The sequence below is a fragment of the Scyliorhinus torazame genome, chromosome 7 (genome assembly GCF_047496885.1).
Source record: "Scyliorhinus torazame isolate Kashiwa2021f chromosome 7, sScyTor2.1, whole genome shotgun sequence".
Taxonomy (NCBI): domain Eukaryota; kingdom Metazoa; phylum Chordata; class Chondrichthyes; order Carcharhiniformes; family Scyliorhinidae; genus Scyliorhinus; species Scyliorhinus torazame.
This window is the reverse complement of record NC_092713.1, coordinates 158,749,015-158,772,364: the sequence shown is the minus strand read 5'-3', so window position 1 is coordinate 158,772,364 and position 23,350 is coordinate 158,749,015. Positions and strand designations below refer to the sequence as shown.

The 23,350-nt window shown below is 50.1% G+C and overlaps 1 protein-coding gene across 3 annotated transcripts in view; it reads left to right on the top strand.

Annotated features, from left to right (window-relative positions):
• Positions 1-23,350, top strand: part of LOC140426645 (pre-B-cell leukemia transcription factor 1-like) — a 697,347-nt gene that overhangs the window by 411,562 nt on the left and 262,435 nt on the right. For all 3 annotated transcript variants that reach the window (XM_072511713.1, XM_072511712.1, XM_072511711.1), the window contains exon 3: positions 13,071-13,327. In XM_072511713.1, the coding sequence (XP_072367814.1) occupies positions 13,071-13,327 (257 nt within the window). The remainder of the gene's footprint in view (positions 1-13,070; positions 13,328-23,350) is intronic.

The following is a 23,350-nucleotide window of genomic DNA, read 5'->3' as shown; positions in this document are numbered from 1 at the left end:
ATTTCTTTGTTCTTTGTTCTTTGTTCACTCTTTACACTGTGTTCACTCTGGACACTGATCACTAGACACTGCCCATTCTGGACACTGTGCTCATCTGGAGACTGTGCTCATTCCGCACACTGCTCATTCTGCACACTGCCCATTCCGCACACTGCCCATTCTGCACACTGCCCATTCCGCACACTGCTCATTCTGCACACTGCCCATTCCGCACACTGCCCATTCCGCACACTGCTCATTCAGCACACTGCCCATTCTGCACACTGCCCCCATTCTGCACACTGCCCATTCTGCACACTGCCCATTCTGCACACTGCCCCCATTCTGCACACTGCCCATTCTGCACACTGCCCATTCTGCACACTGCCCACTCTGCACACTGCCCATTCTGCACACTGCCCCCATTCTGGACACTGGCCATTCTGCACACTGCTCATTTTGCACAATGCCCATTCTGCACACTGCCCCCATTCTGGACACTGCCCATTCTGCACACTGCCCATTTTGCACACTGCTCATTCTGCACATTGCCCCCATTCTGGACACTGCCCATTCTGCACACTGCCCATTCTGCACACTGCCCCCATTCTGCACACCGCCCATTCTGCACACTGCTCATTCTGCACATTGCCCCCATTCTCGACACTGCCCATTCTGCACACCGCCCCCATTCTGGGCACTGCCCAATCTGGACACTGCCTATTCTGGACACTGCACCCATTCTGGACACTGCCCCCATTCTGCACACTGCCCATTCTGCATACTGCCCCCATTCTGCACACTGTCCCCATTCTGCACACTGCCCATTCTGGACACTGGCCATTCTGCACACTGTCCCCATTCTGCACACTGCCCATTCTGCATACTACCCATTCTGCACACTGCCCATTCTGCACACTGCCCATTCTGCACACTGCCCCCATTCTGCACACTGCCCATTCTGCATACTACCCATTCTGCACACTGCCCATTCCGCACACTGCCCCCATTCTGGACACTGGCCATTCTGCATACTACCCATTCTGCACACTGCCCCCATTCTGCACACTGCCCATTCTGCATACTACCCATTCTGCACACTGCCCATTCCGCACACTGCCCCCATTCTGGACACTGGCCATTCTGCACACTGCTCATTCTGCACACTGCCCATTCTGCACACTGCCCATTCTGCACACTGCCCCCATTCTGCACACTGCCCATTCTGCACACTGCCCATTCCGCACACTGCCCATTCCGCACACTGCCCCCATTCTGGACACGCCATTCTGCACACTGCTCATTCTGCACACTGCCCATTCTGCACACTGCCCCCATTCTGCACACTGCCCCCATTCTGTACACTGCCCCCCTTCTGGACACTGGCCATTCTGCACACTGCTCATTCTGCACACTGCCCATTCTGCACACTGCCCATTCTGCATACTGCCCCCATTCTGTACACTGCCCCCATTCTACACACTGCCCCCATTCTGCACACTGCTCCCATTCTGCACACTGCCCATTCTGCATACTACCCATTCTGTACACTGGCCATTCTGCACACTGCCCATTCTGTACACTGCCCATTCTGCACACTGGCCATTCTGCACACTGCTCATTCTGCACACTGCCCATTCTGCACACTGCCCATTCTGCACACTGCCCCCATTCTGCACACTGCCCCCATTCTGCACACTGCCCATTCTGCACACTGCACATTCCGCACACTGCCCATTCCGCACACTGCCCCCATTCTGGACACAGGCCATTCTGCACACTGCTCATTCTGCACACTGCCCATTCTGCACACTGCCCCCATTCTGCACACTGCCCCCATTCTGTACACTGCCCCCATTCTGGACACTGGCCATTCTGCACACTGCTCATTCTGCACACTGCCCATTCTGCACACTGCCCATTCTGCATACTGCCCCCATTCTGTACACTGCCCCCATTCTGCACAGTGCCCCCATTCTGCACACTGCTCCCATTCTGCACACTGCCCATTCTGCATACTACCCATTCTGTACACTGCCCATTCTGCACACTGCCCATTCTGTACACTGCCCATTCTGCACACTGCCCATTCTGTACACTGCCCCCATTCTGCACACTGCCCATTCTGCACATTGCCCCCATTCTGGACACTGCCCATTCTGGACACTGCACCCATTCTGGACACTGCCCCCATTCTGCACACTGCCCATTCTGCACACTGCCCCCATTCTGGACACTGCCCCCATTCTGCACACTGCCCATTCTGCACACTGCACCCATTCTGCACACTGCCCCCATTCTGCACACTGCCCATTCTGCACACTGCCCCCATTCTGGACACTGCCCCCATTCTGCACACTGCCCATTCTGCACACTGCACCCATTCTGGACACTGCCCCCATTCTGCACACTGCCCATTCTGGACACTGCACCCATTCTGCACACTGCCCATTCCGCACACTGCTCATTCTGCACACTGCCCATTCTGCACACTGCCCATTCTGCACACTGCCCCCATTCTGCACACTGCCCCCATTCTGCACACTGCCCATTCCGCACACTGCCCCCATTCTGGACACTGGCCATTCTGCACACTGCTCATTCTGCACACTGCCCATTCCGCACACTGCCCCCATTCTGCACACTGGCTATTCTGCACACTGCTCATTCTGCACACTCCCCATTCTGCACACTGCCCCCATTCTGGACACTGCCCATTCTGCACATTGCCCCCATTCTGGACACTGCCCCCATTCTGGACACTGCCCCCATTCTGCACACTGCCCCCATTCTGCACACTGCCCATTCTGCACACTGCCCATTCTGCACACCGCCCCCATTCTGGGCACTGCCCATTCTGCACACTGCCCCCATTCTGCACATTGCCCCCATTCTGGGCACTGGTCATTCTGCACACTGCCCATTCTGCACACTGCCCATTCTGCACATTGCCCCCATTCTGCACACTGCCCATTCTGTACACTGCCCATTCTGCACATTGCCCCCATTCTGCACATTGCCCCCATTCTGCACACTGCTCATTCTGCACACTGCTCAATCTGGACACTGCCCATTCTGGACACTGCACCCATTCTGGACACTGCCCCCATTCTGCACACTGCCCATTCTGGACACAGCCCCCATTCTGCACACTGCCCCCATTCTGCACACTGCCCATTCTGCACATTGCCCCCATTCTGGACACTGCCCATTCTGGACACTGCACCCATTCTGGACACTGCCCCCATTCTGCACACTGCCCCCATTCTGCACACTGCCCATTCTGCACACAGCCCATTCTGCACACCGCCCCCATTCTGGGCACTGCCCATTCTGCACACTGCCCCCATTCTGCACATTGCCCCCATTCTGGGCACTGCTCATTCTGCACACTGCCCATTCTGCACACTGCCCATTCTGCACATTGCCCCCATTCTGCACACTGCCCCCATTCTGCACACTGCCCATTCTGGACACTGCCCCCATTCTGCACACTGCCCATTCTGCATACTACCCATTCTGCACACTGCCCATTCCGCACACTGCCCCCATTCTGCACACTGCCCATTCTGGACACTGCCCCCATTCTGCACACTGCCCATTCTGCATACTACCCATTCTGCACACTGCCCATTCCGCACACTGCCCCCATTCTGGACACTGGCCATTCTGCACACTGCTCATTCTGCACACTGCCCCCATTCTGCACACTGCCCATTCTGCACATTGCCCCCATTCTGGGCACTGCTCATTCTGCACACTGCCAATTCTGCACACTGCCCATTCTGCACATTGCCCCCATTCTGCACACTGCCCCCATTCTGCACACTGCCCATTCTGCACACTGCCCCCATTCTGCACACTGCCCCCATTCTGGACACTGGCCATTCTGCACACTGCCCATTCCGCACACTGCCCATTCTGCACACTGCCCATTCTGCACACTGCCCCCATTCTGCACACTGCCCGTTCTGTACACTGCCCCCATTCTGCACACTGCCCATTCTGTACACTGCCCATTCTGCACACTGCCCATTCTGTACATTGCCCCCATTCTTCACACTGCCCAATCTGGACACTGCCCATTCTGGACACTGCACCCATTCTGGACACTATGCTTACTCTGGATTGTGCTCACTCTGGATATTGCCCAATTTTGTCACTGTGCCCACTCTGGCCACTGCTCATTCTGGACACTATGCTTACTCTGGCATTGTGCTCACTCTGGACATTGCCCACTGTGCTCGCTCTGGACACTGTGCTCACCCTGAAAACTGCTCACTCTGGAAACTGGGCTTTCTATGGAAATTGCCAACTCTGGACACTAGCTCACTACTGACACAGTGCTGACTATGGGCACTGCCCACTCGGGACATGGTCCTCAGTCTGAACACGTTACTCAGGATGGAGAGTGCCCACTCTGGACACTATGGTCACTCTGGATACTATCCCCATTCTGGACACTGTACCCACTGTTTAATTGACAAGGATAAGAGTGGTCCGAGGGTGAATGTGCTAAATTGGGGGAAGGCTAATTATAACAATATTAGGCGAGAACTGAAGAACATAGATTGGGGGCGGATGTTTGAGGGCAAATCAACATCTGACATGTGGGAGGCTTTCAAGTGTCAGTTGAAAGGAATACAGGACAGGCATGTTCCTGTGAGGAAGAAAGATAAATACGGCAATTTTCGGGAACCTTGGATGACGAGTGATATTGTAGGCCTCGTCAAAAAGAAAAAGGAGGCATTTGTCAGGGCTAAAAGGCTGGGAACAGACGAAGCCTGTGTGGCATATAAGGAAGTAGGTAGGAACTTAAGCAAGGAGTCAGGAGGGCTAGAAGGGGTCATGAAAAGTCATTGGCAAATAGGGTTAAGGAAAATCCCAAGGCTTTTTACACGTACATAAAAAGCAAGAGGGTAGCCAGGGAAAGGGTTGGCCCACTGAAGGATAGGCAAGGGAATCTATGTGCGGAGCCAGAGGAAATGGGCGAGGTACTAAATGAATACTTTGCATCAGTATTCACCAAAGAGAAGGAATTGGTAGATGTTGAGTCTGGAGAAGGGGGTGTAGATAGCCTGGGTCACATTGTGATCCAAAAAGACGAGGTGTTGGGTGTCTTAAAAAATATTAAGGTAGATAAGTCCCCAGGGCCTGATGGGATCTACCCCAGAATACTGAAGGAGGCTGGAGAGGAAATTGCTGAGGCCTTGACAGAAATCTTTGGATCCTCGCTGTCTTCAGGGGATGTCCCGGAGGACTGGAGAATAGCCAATGTTGTTCCTCTGTTTAAGAAGGGTAGCAAGGATAATCCCGGGAACTACAGGCCGGTGAGCCTTACTTCAGTGGTAGGGAAATTACTGGAGAGAATTCTTCGAGACAGGATCTACTCCCATTTGGAAGCAAATGGACGTATTAGTGAGAGGCAGCACGGTTTTGTGAAGGGGAGGTCGTGTCTCACTAACTTGATAGAGTTTTTTGAGGAGGTCACTAAGATGATTGATGCAGGTAGGGCAGTAGATGTTGTCTATATGGACTTCAGTAAGGCCTTTGACAAGGTCCCTCATGGTAGACTAGTACAAAAGGTGAAGTCACACGGGATCAGGGGTGAACTGGCAAGGTGGATACAGAACTGGCTAGGCCATAGAAGGCAGAGGGTAGCAATGGAGGGATGCTTTTCTAATTGGAGGGCTGTGACCAGTGGTGTTCCACAGGGATCAGTGTTGGGACCTTTGCTGTTTGTAGTATATATAAATGATTTGGAGGAAAATGTAACTGGTCTGATTAGTAAGTTTGCAGACGACACAAAGGTTGGTGGAATTGCGGATAGCGATGAGGACTGTCTGAGGATACAGCAGGATTTAGATTGTCTGGAGACTTGGGCGGAGAGATGGCAGATGGAGTTTAATCCGGACAAATGTGAGGTAATGCATTTTGGAAGGGCTAATGCAGGTAGGGAATATACAGTGAATGGTAGAACCCTCAAGAGTATTGAAAGTCAAAGAGATCTAGGAGTACAGGTCCACAGGTCATTGAAAGGGGCAACACAGGTGGAGAAGGTAGTCAAGAAGGCATACGGCATGCTTGCCTTCATTGGCCGGGGCATTGAGTATAAGAATTGGCAAGTCATGTTGCAGCTGTATAGAACCTTAGTTAGGCCACACTTGGAGTATAGTGTTCAATTCTGGTCGCCACACTACCAGAAGGATGTGGAGGCTTTAGAGAGGGTGCAGAAGAGATTTACCAGAATGTTGCCTGGTATGGAGGGCATAAGCTATGAGGAGCGATTGAATAAACTCGGTTTGTTCTCACTGGAACGAAGGAGGTTGAGGGGCGACCTGATAGAGGTATACAAAATTATGAGGGGCATAGACAGAGTGGATAGTCAGAGGCTTTTCCCCAGGGTAGAGGGGTCAATTACTAGGGGGCATAGGTTTAAGGTGAGAGGGGCAAGGTTTAGAGTAGATGTACGAGGCAAGTTTTTTACGCAGAGGGTAGTGGGTGCCTGGAACTCGCTACCGGAGGAGGTAGTGGAAGCAGGGACGATAGGGACATTTAAGGGGCATCTTGACAAATATATGAATAGGATGGGAATAGAAGGATAGGGACCCAGGAAGTGTAGAAGATTATAGTTTAGTCGGGCAGTATGGTCGGCACGGGCTTGGAGGGCCGAAGGGCCTGTTCCTGTGCTGTACATTTCTTTGTTCTTTGTTCTTTGTTCACTCTTTACACTGTGTTCACTCTGGACACTGATCACTAGACACTGCCCATTCTGGACACTGTGCTCATCTGGAGACTGTGCTCATTCCGCACACTGCTCATTCTGCACACTGCCCATTCCGCACACTGCCCATTCTGCACACTGCCCATTCCGCACACTGCTCATTCTGCACACTGCCCATTCCGCACACTGCCCATTCCGCACACTGCTCATTCAGCACACTGCCCATTCTGCACACTGCCCCCATTCTGCACACTGCCCATTCTGCACACTCCCCATTCTGCACACTGCCCCCATTCTGCACACTGCCCATTCTGCACACTGCCCATTCTGCACACTGCCCACTCTGCACACTGCCCATTCTGCACACTGCCCCCATTCTGGACACTGGCCATTCTGCACACTGCTCATTCCGCACACTGCCCCCATTCTGGACACTGGCCATTCTGCATACTACCCATTCTGCACACTGCCCCCATTCTGCACACTGCCCATTCTGCATACTACCCATTCTGCACACTGCCCATTCCGCACACTGCCCCCATTCTGGACACTGGCCATTCTGCACACTGCTCATTCTGCACACTGCCCATTCTGCACACTGCCCATTCTGCACACTGCCCCCATTCTGCACACTGCCCATTCTGCACACTGCCCATTCCGCACACTGCCCATTCCGCACACTGCCCCCATTCTGGACACGCCATTCTGCACACTGCTCATTCTGCACACTGCCCATTCTGCACACTGCCCCCATTCTGCACACTGCCCCCATTCTGTACACTGCCCCCCTTCTGGACACTGGCCATTCTGCACACTGCTCATTCTGCACACTGCCCATTCTGCACACTGCCCATTCTGCATACTGCCCCCATTCTGTACACTGCCCCCATTCTACACACTGTCCCCATTCTGCACACTGCTCCCATTCTGCACACTGCCCATTCTGCATACTACCCATTCTGCACACTGGCCATTCTGCACACTGCTCATTCTGCACACTGCCCATTCTGCACACTGCCCATTCTGTACACTGCCCATTCTGCACACTGGCCATTCTGCACACTGCTCATTCTGCACACTGCCCATTCTGCACACTGCCCATTCTGCACACTGCCCCCATTCTGCACACTGCCCATTCTGCACACTGCCCATTCTGCACACTGCACATTCCGCACACTGCCCATTCCGCACACTGCCCCCATTCTGGACACAGGCCATTCTGCACACTGCTCATTCTGCACACTGCCCATTCTGCACACTGCCCCCATTCTGCACACTGCCCCCATTCTGTACACTGCCCCCATTCTGGACACTGGCCATTCTGCACACTGCTCATTCTGCACACTGCCCATTCTGCACACTGCCCATTCTGCATACTGCCCCCATTCTGTACACTGCCCCCATTCTGCACACTGCCCCCATTCTGCACACTGCTCCCATTCTGCACACTGCCCATTCTGCATACTACCCATTCTGTACACTGCCCATTCTGCACACTGCCCATTCTGTACACTGCCCATTCTGCACACTGCCCATTCTGTACACTGCCCCCATTCTGCACACTGCCCATTCTGCACATTGCCCCCATTCTGGACACTGCCCATTCTGGACACTGCACCCATTCTGGACACTGCCCCCATTCTGCACACTGCCCATTCTGCACACTGCCCCCATTCTGGACACTGCCCCCATTCTGCACACTGCCCATTCTGCACACTGCACCCATTCTGCACACTGCCCCCATTCTGCACACTGCCCATTCTGCACACTGCCCCCATTCTGGACACTGCCCCCATTCTGCACACTGCCCATTCTGCACACTGCACCCATTCTGGACACTGCCCCCATTCTGCACACTGCCCATTCTGGACACTGCACCCATTCTGGACACTGCGCCCATTCTGGACACTGCCCCCATTCTGCACACTGCCCCCATTCTGGAAACTGCCCCCATTCTGCACACTGCCCATTCTGGACACTGCACCCATTCTGCACACTGCCCATTCTGCATACTGCCCATTCTGCAGACTACCCATTTTGGACACTGCCCATTCTGCACACTGCCCCCATTCTGCACACTGCTCCCATTCTGCACACTGCTCCCATTCTGCATACTGCCCATTCTGCATAATACCCATTTTGGACACTGCCCATTCTGCACACTGCCCCCATTCTGCATACTGCCCATTCTGCATAATACCCATTTTGGACACTGCCCATTCTGCACACTGCCCCCATTCTGCACACTGCTCCCATTCTGCACACTGCTCCCATTCTGCACACTGCCCCCATTCTGCACACTGCCCCCATTCTGCACACTGCTCCCATTCTGCATACTGCCCATTCTGCATAATACCCATTTTGGACACTGCCCATTCTGCACACTGCCCCCATTCTGCACACTGCTCCCATTCTGCACACTGCTCCCATTCTGCACACTGCCCATTCTGCATACTACCCATTTTGGACACTGCCCATTCTGCACACTGCCCCCATTCTACACACTGCACATCCTGCACACTGCCCCCATTCTGCACACTGCCCATTCTGCACACTGCCCATTTTGTACACTGCCCATTCTGCACACTGCCCCCATTCTGCACACTGCCCCCATTCTGCACACTGCCCCCATTCTGCACACTGCACCATTCTGGACACTGCGACAATTCTGGACATAATGCTCACTCTGACACTGCTCATTTTGGACACTGTAACCGCTCTGGACATTGTGCCCATTCTGGTCTCTGTGCTCACTCTGGACACTGTACCCATTCTGGACACTGTATCCATTCGGGATACTGTCCATTCTGAACGCTGTGTTCGCTCTGGACAACACTGCCCTCTCTGGACACTCTGCCCTTCCTGGTAATGGTGCCCACTCTGGACACTGTGCTCACTCTGGACAATGTGACCACCCTGGACATTGTGCACATTCTGTACACTGTGCTCACTCTGGACACTCAACGCACCTTGGACACTCTACCCACAATGGATACAGCGCTCACTCTGGACACTTCTCACTCTGGATATTATTCTCACTGTGGACACTGTGCCCATTCTGGACATGGATTCAGGACACTGCGCTCATTCGTAACACTGTGCTCACTCTGGACACTGCCCATTCTGGACACTGCTCACTCTGGACACTGCCCCCACTCTGGACACAGTGCTCATTCTGGACACTACTCAGTCTGGACACTGCTCACTCTGGATTCTGTGTTCACTCTGGATGCTGTGCTCACTCTGGACACTGCTCACTCTAGACACTGTGCTCACTCTTGACAGTGCTCACACTGTGCACTGACCACTTTGGACACAGTGCCCAATTGACATTGTGCCATTTCTGGACACTGTGCTCATTCTGGACACTGTGCTCACTCTGGGCACTACTCACTCTGGATACTGTGCCCACTCTGGACACTGTGCTCACTCTAGACACTGCCCCTTCTGGACACTGTGCCCAATCTGGACACTGCTCAGCATGGATGCTGTATTCACTCTGGATGTTGTGATCACTCTGGACGCTCTGGATCACCCTGGTCAATGCTCATTTTGGATACTCTGCAAACTCTGAACACTGTGTCCATTCTGTGCACTGTGCTCACTCTGAACACTGTGCTTACTCTGGCCACTTGGAAACTGTTCACTCTGGAGACTGTTCACTCTGGACACTGTGCCCTCACTGGACACAGCTCACCCTGGACACTGCTCACTCTGGGCAATGCTCACTCTGGGCTCTGCTCACTCTGGACACTGTGCCTACTCTGGACACTGTGCCCACTCTGGACACTGTGCCCTCTCTGGACCCTGCTCACTCTGGACTCTGTGCCAATTCTGGGTGCTGCTCAACCTGGACACTGTACTCACTATGAACATTGTCTTCACTCTGGATGCTATGATCTGTGGATACTGTGCTCACTATTGACACAGTTCTCACTCTCGGCACTGTCCACCCTGACACCACACTCAGTATGGACGCTGTGCCATCTCTGGACACTGCTCACTCTGGACACTGAGCCCACTCTGGACACTGTGCCCACTCCGGACTCAGCTCACTTTGGATACTGCCCATTCTGGACACTTTTTAATCTTTTTTTAATAATCTTTATTAGTGACACAAGTAGGCTTACATTAGCACTGCAATAAAGTTACTGTGAAAATCCCCGAGTCGCCACACTCCGGGGTGTGCACTGAGGGAGAATTCAGAATGTCCAAATTACATAACAGCACGTCTTTCGGGACTTGTGTGAGGAAACCGGAGCACCCGGAGGAAACCCACGCAGACACGGGGAGAACGTGCAGACTCCGCACAGACAATAACCCGAGCCAGGAATTGAACCTGGGACACTGGCGCTGTGAAACTACAATACTAACCACTGACACTGTGCTCACTCTGGACCTTGTGCTCGCTTTGGACTCTGTGCTCACTCTGGACACTGCACACTTTGGACACATCCAATTCTGAGAACTGTGCTCGCTCTTGTCACTGAGCTCACTCCGGACACTGTGCTCACTCTGGACCCTGCTCACTCTGGACTCTGTGCCAATTCTGGATCCTGCTCAAACTGGACACTGTGCTCACTATGAACATTGTCTTCACTCTGGATGCTATGATCTGTGGACACTGTGCTCACTATTGACACTGTTCTCACTCTCAGCACTGTCCACCCTGACACCACACTCCGTCTGGACACTGTGCCTGCTATAGACATTGCTCACTCTGGGTGCTGTGTTCACTCTGGACACCGTGCTCAATCTGGACGCTATCCCTACTGGACACTGCGCTCACACTGAACACTATGCTGACACTGAACACTGCTCACTGTGGATTTTCTGCCCATTCTGGAAACTGGCCACTCTGGACACTGTGCCCAATCTGAACACTGCTCACATTGGACACTGCGCTCACCCTGGACATTGTGCCCCCTCTTGGTACTGCTCACTCTGGACACTACTCACTCTGGACATTGCGCCCCCATTTGATACTGCTCACTCTGGACACAACTCACTCTGGACATCGTGCCCCTTCTTGATACTGCTCACTCTGGACACTACTCATTCTGGACACTGTGCCCACTCTGGACACTGCCCATTCTGGACAATATGCTCATGCTAGACATTGTACTCACCCTGGACACTGTGCCCACCCTGGACATTGCCCATTCTGGACACTGTGCCCACTCATGATAGACACTGTACTCACTCTGGACACTGTGTCCACTCTGGGCACCGTGCCCACTCTGCACGCTTCCTTTCAAGTGCAGATTGGTGCCGGGAGCTGAGGCTAGTGAAATGACAAACCAATTGTTGGGTTTCATGCCTAATTTAAAAAAAACCTCAATCTTTTGCTTCATTGTCACTCTGAGCCATTTCAAATGATTGTTGGAAAACTAGCATTTCCATTTGTACGGTTACAAGGATAGACTGGGAGAATGGGAGGCACTAGATTACTCTATAGAGAGCCAACATAAACTTTGATGGGTCAAATGGTCTCCTGTGCAATTATGGCTCTTGTGTATTGCTGAGGAGACATGCTATTGAAGCTTTTCATCATGCACTCATCAGGTAAGATGCAGGAATATCAAATTTCAAAGGGAGCATCAACTTTTACTGCAAGAGAATTGGTAGGCAAGTCGACAAATTGACCCAGGTGTTGACATGGAGAATGCACCAGGAAGCGATTGTTAATTTTGTTCAATTCATAAAGAGCAATGCCTGGCCACGTTCCTTTTGGTTGCAGAGGCCAGCTCCCTGTGTATGAATATATGTAACTAATAGTAAGAGTAAATGAGCCACATTTGAAACGCAGCTGATAATCTTAAAATGATTGTTAGTGTAATTCTTAACGTATTTGGAATTGTTCAGCAAATGTTGTCCAATCTCTGAATGATATCTAATGTTAGATATTATGTTCTGAGTTTCACAGGCACAGGCTGGTTGAGTATAATCCGTACTCTGCTATTGCAAACAACCAAAGGCATGTGCTGTTTGGTACAATCCACAATAGTCATTGGCCTGCATGCTGGCATCACACTCGCATTGAAATTCATATACCACATTGTACATTTGTGTGATAGGCTGAATGTCCCTTTGGCTTTGATGGCATCATCTTATTCATGGAAAATACCAATTGTTTGCTGTTGTGTAGTAGCAGCATGCTTCACCTATTGCCAAGTGTTTGAGATACCTTATGCTTCATGGTAATCTGAGATAGGCTGAGCACATCTCGGGTCTAAAGGTGGTGGAATTAGGCTCATTCATGACTCTATGTTTCTCTCCCTCCTGCAGGTTACCCGTACTGTACAAGATTGGAGTGTGCTGTGAAGCTTGGCTAACTTGCTCTAACTGAGATTCTCTTCTCTTACAGTGTTGAGTATCCGAGGTGCTCAGGAAGAGGAGCCTCCGGATCCCCAGCTTTTGCGACTGGACAACATGCTGCTGGCAGAGGGTGTAGCGGGGCCGGAGAAAGGTGGGGGCTCCGCCTCAGCAGCCGCAGCAGCGGCAGCGGCGGCTGCCGTCTCCGGGGGAGCAGCGACCGACAACTCAGCCGAGCATTCAGATTACAGAGCTAAACTGACTCAGATCCGGCAGATCTACCACACGGAGCTGGAGAAATACGAGCAGGTAAATCAGACTGGGACCACCCCCGTCCCTCTACCCCTCACACACACACACACCCAGCATGTGGAGCTCGATTGATTCCCCTACTGCCTTGGGAGAGGGATTCCCGAGTGTGACCGCAGAGAGTGCATCAAAGAGTTCTCCATGTTCCAGTTAGAGCAACTCTCAGTGTCCATAGCTGAAGGAGGGGTAAGGTGGTAAAATAACCAGGATTCTTGTTACTGCTCAGCTCTCCCTTATGTGTATTCAACTAACCTATGTTAGCCTCTAAACAGGTAGATCCCTCCTCTCTCCGCATCCCCTACCCTCCCTGTCCGCTGTCACCTTCCAATCTTGATTTGCTTTCACTGAATAATGACCAATCATCGAAGCACAGAAGGCTTTTTGCATTCACCTCAGCATTTTGGGTCAACCTCAACATGACAGTAAGAAGTTTTACAACACCAGGTTAAAGTCCAACAGGTTTGTTTCGATGTCACTAGCTTTCAGAGCGCTGCTCCTTCCTCAGGTGAATCATGACAGTGATTGGTGCGAACACTGATTACAGTCCAGGTTCCTCTCCCCAATTGCCACTCTCCATTATACACAGTTCTAAGATGTCCATGCTTTCATTGTGGCAGTGGTAGAAATACCAACACATTTATTTAGAGTGTTATCACTCATCGTGCAGAATGTCTAACATGGGAGAGATGTATAATGATGACATTTCCCCACAGGATCTCACAGGAGAGATGGACGATGGAAAACTCTTCACTCTCATGGGAGAGATGGACGATGGCAATCATATCCTCATTCCCATGGGAGAGATTGGCTCACTCCCTCCTACTTGAAGCAACTCTGTCACATGTCATCAATCTATTGGTGCAGCTTACACATAAGCTTTTAGCCTGGACATGGAGTCAAAACAGGGAGAATATGCAAGGCCTAGACTATATGATTAACCAACACACCCAGTGAAACCAACTAAACCTCACCTTGCAGGTTTGCTCTAGGAGGAATATATTGTATAATATGAAAGAGTGTGGAATGTTTGAACATAAAATCCAGCAGAGTACCAGATGTAAAGGGAATTTATCTTACAGTTGACTACTATTAGGTCACTTTCAGTAACCTCACAGCACCAGTTAAAGGTGAAAATTAAACCTGACTTAGGTCAATGCCAGCCGAACAATCCTTAGCCAGCTAAAATCTATTGTCCAAAAATGATGGGGAAAAGTGATTTCTTCAATCCAACCTGACATCTGTTCAATTGTGTTCATTTTAGCCTTGTATCGCCTTCTATTTTTCTCACCTGTCTTTCAGAGCTGCTTTGACAATGAGCTTTCAGATTTTTTTTTGCACTTGCTGTGTCGCCTGTGGCAAGAATCCACCCCAGTCGCCTACTTCCTGCCCTTCTGTGCACCATTACCATCACCACAGAGACTCACACATGTCCTTACCTGAAGAAAACCTCTTGTCATTGAACTCATTGAGGGTGTCATCTTGCCTGGATTCTTATCCACAGTTCTTTACATATCTTCACACAGTCTGTGCTGGGCATCACTACTGCTAATAATCTGTAGTTGCTTAGAATTTAAAGCACTGCCTGTCCCTAATCATCTCTTTAATTCTGTCTGTTGCTACACCATCTAAGTACAATGGTGTCCCATGGCTAATGATAGATATATTGTCTAATCGCAGGAATGTATTAGGGAGCCAGGGACATCCTAGTGAGCATGTGTGCTGATTGTAGGAATTCCAGATATATATTGTATTGTATGTATTTGGTGCAGTAAGGGTTAAAAGCCTGGGATATTCATGATTGGTGCAGTCATGTTTTTTTAAATCCTGGTTTGGAAGGCAGCAGGTCGTTTGGAGACGGTCGTGTAATTAAAGTATCGTAAAAGTAAGATCATAATTCATTCCAGCCATGGATATTGTTTTCTGAAGTTGGACCAATGGATTTCTGTTTTTATTGAGAGTTCCCTGGGGAGTAGCTAATGAGAGACATTGGGCTAGATTCTCCGGTCTCCCAGCCGTGTGTTTCTCGGTTGCGGTATTCTGTCTTCCCGCTGCTTGTCAATGCAATTTCCCATTGAAGGCACCCCATGCCATCGGGAAACCCACAGGTGGGGGGTGAGCTGCCAATGGGTAAAGTGAATTCCAGCCATTGTGTTTAGCTTCAGATTGGGATGTGAACAGACAAACAGCTGCTCTCAATACCGTGAGTTTTGACCTGTCTGTGGACAGACTAGGGGCTGGATTCCCCCATATGTCACCACGCCGGCGTCAAAGTGGTCGAATTTACGCTAGAAAACGTGGCATCAAAGGGACATGGATTCCCAGCCCTGCAAGGGGCTAGCAGGGACCCGGAATAGATCTTGCCACTTTTGCTGCAGATACGGGCCCCCGCACTTCCAGGTCAGAGGCCGCGCATGCGCACGGCGGAGGCCTCCAGCGGCCGCGCCGTGCTCCATGACGGACCTGGACTGCGGAGCTAGACCCAAGAAAGAGACCCCCGGGCGGCCGCGTGCCCGACCCTCAACCCCTGCACAAACATTCCCTGACTGAGTCCACAGCCACCACGTGAGTATCCCGACCGGCTGGAGCACATTAGTTCCAAGCGTCGGGGCTTTGGCTAGTCGGAGGCGGAGAATGGCTGAGCAGGCCTCTGGCAATGGCCCCAGGTAGGTCCCAGGCAGCGCGGTGTACTCCCCGAGTACTCCACTTTTCGGGGCCTGCAGAATGGGTGAACCAGCGCCGGTCACGATTTCTTACGGGAACATGGATTCTCCGCCCCTATGCTGGCTGCAATTTCGGCGTGCGGGTGCGGAGCATCCAGCCCTTGCAGCTTCTTTCAAACCAGTGGGTTAAAAATTTGCCTGGGGACAGGATAGGAGCAATTTCCCAGCTGGCAGTTTAAACAGTAGTTTGAGGCAGACAGGAATGTGCAAGCTGGGTCCTGAAGTAAATTGCTTTCTCAAAGCAGGGCTTCCAAGACATTCAGCAAATATGTCTGGGTCTGCTAACTGTATTTCAAAGTGGACTCTGACCTGTGATGAGTGTTGTTTAAGTGGAGATAAAAGATAGCAGTTAGGAATGTTTTGTTTCATTGTGAAGTGCTGTTTAACTGGTAATTGTAAGCTATTTTAGTAATTTGAGGAAATAGAAGAAGATTGAACATTAATTTATTTGAACTATGTACAAAGTTCTGCGTAAAGCAGCATCACACTCCCATTTCAATCTTTGCTGGGAGGATCAGTCTGTCTAGACCCTGCTTTGGGCCAGATTTTATATCAGTATATAACCAGCCCCAGGACGGTGGTCTTTGCCTTCTATCTGGGAAGCTCGTACTCCACAAGTCCCACAGGAAGATCAATGATAGTCAATGTGAAGATCAATGTGGTCCTCATGGGGGTGATGACACCCCTCCCCCCAAAGTCTGAAAGTCCCCCTTCAGCCGCCACTGGTGGGGGCCTTCTACGCCGTTTTGCCCACAGCTGCGCTTCTGCCCGCGGCGGCTCTGGGTTGGGTGGAGTGCAGTGGTTTGCTGACCGCTGAAGAGTGACCGCTGGGGCCTCGGCTCACGACACAACGTCGACTGTTGGAATGGATTCCTCTGCCTCCATGTCGGATTTGGAGCCATCCTTCTCCTGCTAGATTGGGTGATGTGGCCTGGACAGCTGGGACACCAGGCTGAGGGGCGGTTCCTGGTGTGGCAGACAGACCAATGCTGCCGGTTGGTTGTTGTCTAGATGGCGTTCTCTGCATCGAACCTGGCGGCCCCCACCATCATGTGTTGTCCGACCACACAGTTGGAAATGTGGCCGACTTTCCCCTTCATCCTCAGGGGAGGTATTGCACCAATCAGTGGTAGCGCCTGAGATTCCAACACTGCTGCAGATTTACCTCTGAGGCTGCCCCTTTTGAGGAAGTCTTGCCAGATCGGCACTGTCCCGTGATGCAAAAGGAGTTCGAAAAGAAGTGCGTGCCAAACTATGGACCGCAAATTCCATGGATCCCTGCAGCTCCTGCACTTCTTTCCCTGAGTGCTCTCCAGATAATGATAATGGCCGGTTTCAAATCTAGGGTGGGTTCCGCCAATAGCTTCCACTGCGTGGTCGTATTGTTAATACCTCAGACGAATCGCTCCCACAACATCTCCAAGAGGGACAGCCTGAACTCACAGTATTCAGCCAGACATCTTAAGCAGGTCAAGAAGTCCATGACTGATTCACCAAGAGACCGGAGGGCTTGGGGTCGTAGTGTTTTGAAACCATAACAACCAGCTCATCAAAAGATTTGGAGTTCGGTGCAGCCGGATAAGTTTGACTCTTTGTGATCCCAAACGTCAGGGCTGAAAGGCGGTCAGGGGGAGGACCTTCTGATGGTCTTCCCCCCAAATCCCGTTTACCTGGAAAAAATACCTTATGCGCTCCGCATACTGGTTCCAGTCATCCAGGCCTGCATCAAAGGCACCCAATTTTCAGAACAACGGCATCTTAAATCGTTACAACATTACATTCCAAACAGCATCTTCCGACAGTCAGGAAATTCTACGAGCAAGTCCGGAGTTTCTTTTAATCTTCATCGCCAGTTCAGTGACTTGAGGAAGCAGGCGAACATTAAATATTAATTTATTTGAACTATGTGCAGAGTTCTGCATAAAACACCATCTCACTCCCAGTACAATCCTTGCTGGGAGGACCTGTCTGTCTAGACCCTGCTGTGGGCCATCTTTTATATGAGTACTTAACGAGCCCCAGGCAGGTGACCTTTGACCCCTATCTGGGAACTCGTACTTCATGAGTCCCATGGGAAGATCAATGATGGTCTGCCAGTGGTCCTTGTGGGGGTTATGACACTTGTGAGGTTAAAGTTAGTAATATTGTTTTCTTTTTCTCCTTTGTTTTTTTGTTGCCACCGTGGGAGGGTTTGTTTTATTGGATGCATATATTGACAGGTGGGCCGTTGTTTGGGGTGGTGGGAGGATGGGATTGTTAGTATCGTTAAGGGGATTGATTTTGTATTTGTTACCGTTTACTGTTTGTGGGTGGGGTGTAAATTTTGAAAGAAAATGTGAAAATGGAGAATAAAAACATTTTTTAAAAAGTTAGTAATATTGTGTTAGTAATAAAATTTGATTTACTGTACCATATCCCTGCTTGTGCGTAGAATAACTCCTGGAGCGAAGTATCCTTTCCACAGTCCTACAAAATTTAAATAAACATTAGGCTTTCTGTCCCTTATCCTAGCAACTGTTGGGGTCTGGTCTGGGGTCGTAATATATGTGAGCCTTGCCAAGCAGGTGGAGGGGTGTGAAGTGTCTGGGCACGACCTGCCATACACAGTGAGGTAGCCTAGTTTCTGCTGGCAGGCGTGCCATGGAGCTTGCTGGTTTGTGTTTCGTTGGAGTCTCTTTGGTTTTCCATTCTTCCATTTTTGCTCGCAGATTTGTGTTTGAGTTACGGTTTGGCAGTGTCTATCCTAAACTCCATTCCGTACACAGAGAGCAGGGGACAGTCAATGCCCATTCGCCCCAGTCAGACTTACTGTACTGCAAGTTACTCGAGGTTGGCTCTGAAAATATCGTTTCCACTAATTTACTCTTTGCTTTAGGATATATTTTTGTTAGTGCATAGCAGTTAAAGCGCAGAAAGAGACCATCCAGACCAGCTGGTCTATACCCGGTGTTTTATGCCTCACACGGGCCTCCTGCCATCTTAATTCATCTCACCCTATCAGCCTCTCCTTTTATTCCTTTCTCCCTCCTGTACTTATACAATTTCCCCTTAAGTGTGATTTTTCTCAAGCGCTCCACAGGATAACATGTTCCACATTATAACCACTCTCTGAGGAAAAGGTTTCTGCTGGGTTTATTCATGGTTAACTTATATTTATGACTCTCTGGTTTGGACATCCAGCCCCACCGATCAAAATCTCACCTCAAAGGAATGTTCTATAGAGAGTTAGCAGGGACTGAATGGACCAGACTGCTCATTCAGTGTGTAATGACTCTATCGTCTGCGTCTAACCGATCAAACCTTTCATAATTTTAAAGATCTATTCAAACATTGTAGGGGAAAAAAAGGCCGCTGCATGTTAAGTCTTTCCTGATAGTTATATTCTCCCAGCTTAATATCATCTTTCAAAATTTCTAATTTATATATTCCTTGTTTATTTCAAGTGAGGATGTAGAGGTTCTCACATCGAATTCAAAAGCATCAATGAGCTCAATTGGCTTTCTTCTACTCTTATATTAATTGGGACTTCACAGTCGGGGGAGGACCGATCCACAGGCGGCGGGGGGGGGGGGGGCTTCATTCGGGGCTGGTGGCTCCGTGGGCGGGCGGTCCAGGGGGCACGAGCGGCCGATGGGGGCATTACTTTGGCGGTTTAGGTCCACGGGCTGAATCCGCCACGGAGCACTGCGCGGCTGCTGCAGGCCACTGCCGTGCGCATGCGCGGCCTCTGAATCGTAAGTGTTGGGGGCGGTTTTGGCAGCTAGAGCTGCGAGCTCTACCCTGCCGCCCTGCTAGCCCCCAGCAAAACGGAGAATCAGTGACCTTTTGACGCCAGTTTTCCTGGCGTAAAAGACCACCGTTTTCACGCCGGCGTGGGGGACTTGGTCTCCAAAACGGAGAATCCAGCCCATGGTTGCAGGGTGGTCATAACTGAGAGTTAAATATCCGGGGTATTAGACTATTCAGAAGGTCAGACAGGAAGGTAAGGGCGGTGGTGTAGCTCTGATATTTAAGGATGACAAGAGGGCGGTCGTGAGAGATAATAAAATAGGTACTGTTGAATTCATTTGGAAGGAAATTAGAAATAGTAAGGAGAGAAGGTCACTGATAGGTGTAGTCTATAGGCCACCACATAATATCACGGTGGGGCGGGCAATAAACAAAATAAATAACTAACGCTTGGAAAAATTGGTACACCAATTATCACGAAGGATTTTAATCTACATGTCGATTGGTCAAACCAGGTCGGTCAAGGAAACCTTGAGGAGGAGTTCATAGAATGTATCCACGATAGTTCCCTCGAACAATATGTAATGGAACCTACGAGGGAGCAAGCTATCTTAGATCTGGTCCTGTGTAATGAGACAGAAATAATTAATGATCGCATAGTTAGGGATCCTCTCAGAAGGAGCGATCACATTATGGTTGAATTTAAAATACAGATGGAGGGTGAGAAGTTAAAATCCAATACCAGTGTCTTGTGCTTAAACAAAGAAGACTGCAATGGGATGAGGGAGGAGTTGGCAAAGGTAGACTGGGAGCAAAGACTTTATGGTGGGACAATTGAGGAACAGTGGAGGACTTTCAAAGCGATTTTTCACAATGCTCAGCAAAGATATATACCAGTGAAAAGAAAGGGCTGTAAGAAAAGGGATAATCAGCTATGGATACCTAAGGAAGTAAAGGAGGGTATCAAATTGAAAGGAATTGCATGCAAAGTGGCAAAGATTAGTGGGAAGCTGGAGAATTGGGAAATCATTAAAGGTCAACAGAAAGGCACAAAAAAAGTTATAAGGAAATGTAAGATGGATTATGAGAGTAAACTAGGTCAGAATATAAAATCAGAAAACAAAAGTTTCTACAAATATATAAAACAAAAAAGAGTGGCTAAGGTAAACATTAGTCCATTAGAGGATGAGAAAGGGGATTTAATAATGGGAAATGAGGAAATGGTTGAGGCATTGATCAGGTATTTTGTGTTGGTCTTCACAGTGGAAGACACAAATAAATGCCAATAATTGATGGCAATGAGGCAATGGCAGGTGAGGACCTAGAAACGATCATTATCACCAAGGAGGTAGCATGTTGGGCAAGCTGATGGGGCTAAAGGTAGGCAAGCCTCCTGGCCCTGATGGAATGCATCCCAGGATACTAAAAGAGAAATAGCAAATGCGCTTGTGGTAATGGACCAAAATTCGCTGGTCTCTGGGGCGGTTCTTGGCAGATTGGAAAACAGCAAATATGACACCACTGTTTTAAAAAAGGAGGTAGACAAAAGGTGGGTAACTATAGGCCGGTTAGCTTAACTTCTTTAGTGGGGAAAATGCTTGAATCTATATCGAGAAAGAAATAGCGGGACATCTGGATAGAAATTGTCCCATTGGGCAGATGCAGAATGGATTCATGGCAGACAGGGCATGTTTAACTAATTTATTGGAATTCTTTATAATAATAGTAATAATAATCGCTTATTGTCACAAGTAGACGTCAATGAAGTTACTGTGACAAGCCCCTAGTCGCCACATTCCAGCACCTGCTCGGGGAGGCCGGTATAGGAATTGAACCCGCGCTGCTGGCCTTGTTCTGCATTGCAAGCCAGCTGTTTAGCCCACTGTACTAAACCAGCCCCTTCTTTGAGGACATTACGAGCACGGTGGACAACAGGGAACCTGTGGATGTGGTGGATATGGATTTCCAGAAGGCCACACAAAAGGCTGCTGCATAAGATAAAGGTGCACGGCGTTACAGGTAATGTATTGGCGTGGATAGAGGATTTTTATGGTTGTGATCAGTGGCTAGTGGTGTGCCTCAGGGATCAGTGTTGGGACCACAATTGTTTACAATTTACATAAATGATTTGGAGTTGGGGACCAAGTGTAATGTGTCAAAGTTCACAGATGACATTAAGAGTGGTAGAGCAAAGTGTGCAGAGGACACTGAAATTCTGCAGTGGTATTTCGATATTTTAAGTGAGTGGGCAAGGGTCTGGCAGATGAAGTACAATTTTGGTAAATGTGATGCCATCCATTTTGGTAGGAATAACAGCAAAATGGACAATTGTTTAAATGGTAAAAAATTGCACCATGCTACTGTGCAGAGGGACCTGGGTGTCCTTGTGCATGAATCTCAAAAGGGTGGCTTTTAGGTGCAGCAGGTCATTAAGAAGGCAAATGGAATTTTGTCCTTCATTGCTAGAGGGATGGAGTTTAAAAACAGGGAGGTTATGTTGCAGCTGCATCGGGTGCTGGTGAGGCCACATCTGGAGTATTGTGTACAGTTTTGGTCTCCTACTTGAGAAAGGTGTACTGGCACTGGAGGGTGTGCAGAGGAGATTCACTTGGTTGATTCTGGAGTTGAGAGGATTGGGCTTAGGAGGAGAGACTGAGTAGACTGGCACTATACGCTTTGGAATTTAGAAGAATGAGGGGGGGATCTTATAGAAACACATAAAATTAAAAAAGGGAATAGATATGATAGAAGCAGGGAGGTTGTTTCCACTGTGGCTGAAACTAGACCTAGGGGGCATAGACTCAAAATAAGGGAGAGCAGATTTAGGACTGAGTTGAGGAGGAACTTCTTCACCCAAAGGGTCGTGAATCTGTGGAATTCCCTACACAGTGAAGCAGTTGAGGCTACCTCGTTAAATGTTTTTAAGGCAAAGATAGGTAGATATTTGAACAGTAAAGGAATTAAGAGCTATAGTGAGTGGGTGGGTCAGTGGATCTGAGTCCACAAAATGATTAGCCATGATCTTATTGAATGATGGAGCAGGCTCGAGGGGCCAGATAGCCTACTCCTGCTCCTAAGTTCTTATTAGCATGCAAAGGTGTTTCAGTCAATATTACGTCTGATGCAGAAAGAGACTGAGCTGACATTTTCTTTGCAACAAGACAGATATTGGGCGGGATTCTCCGACCCCCAGCCGGGTCGGAGAATCTCCGGGGGAGTGAGGCGGCGTGAATCCCGCCCCCGCCGGCTGCCGAATTATCCGGCGCCGGGGATTTGGCAGGGGCGGGAATCACGTTGCGCCGGTCGGAGATAGCGCCCCCCCCACCCCTCTCCCGGCGAATCTCCGGCCCGCGATGGGCCGAGTGGCCACCCGTTTTTTTTTGCCAATCCCGCCGACGTAAATTAGAGTAGGTCCTTACCAGCGGGACCTGGCGGCGCGGGCGGCCTCCAAGGTCCTCGGGGGGGCACAGGGGGATCTGGCCCCGGGAGGTGCCCCCACGGTGACCTGGCCCGCGATCGGGGCCCACCGATCTGCGGGCGGGCCTGTGCCGTGGGGGTCACTCAATTCCTCCGC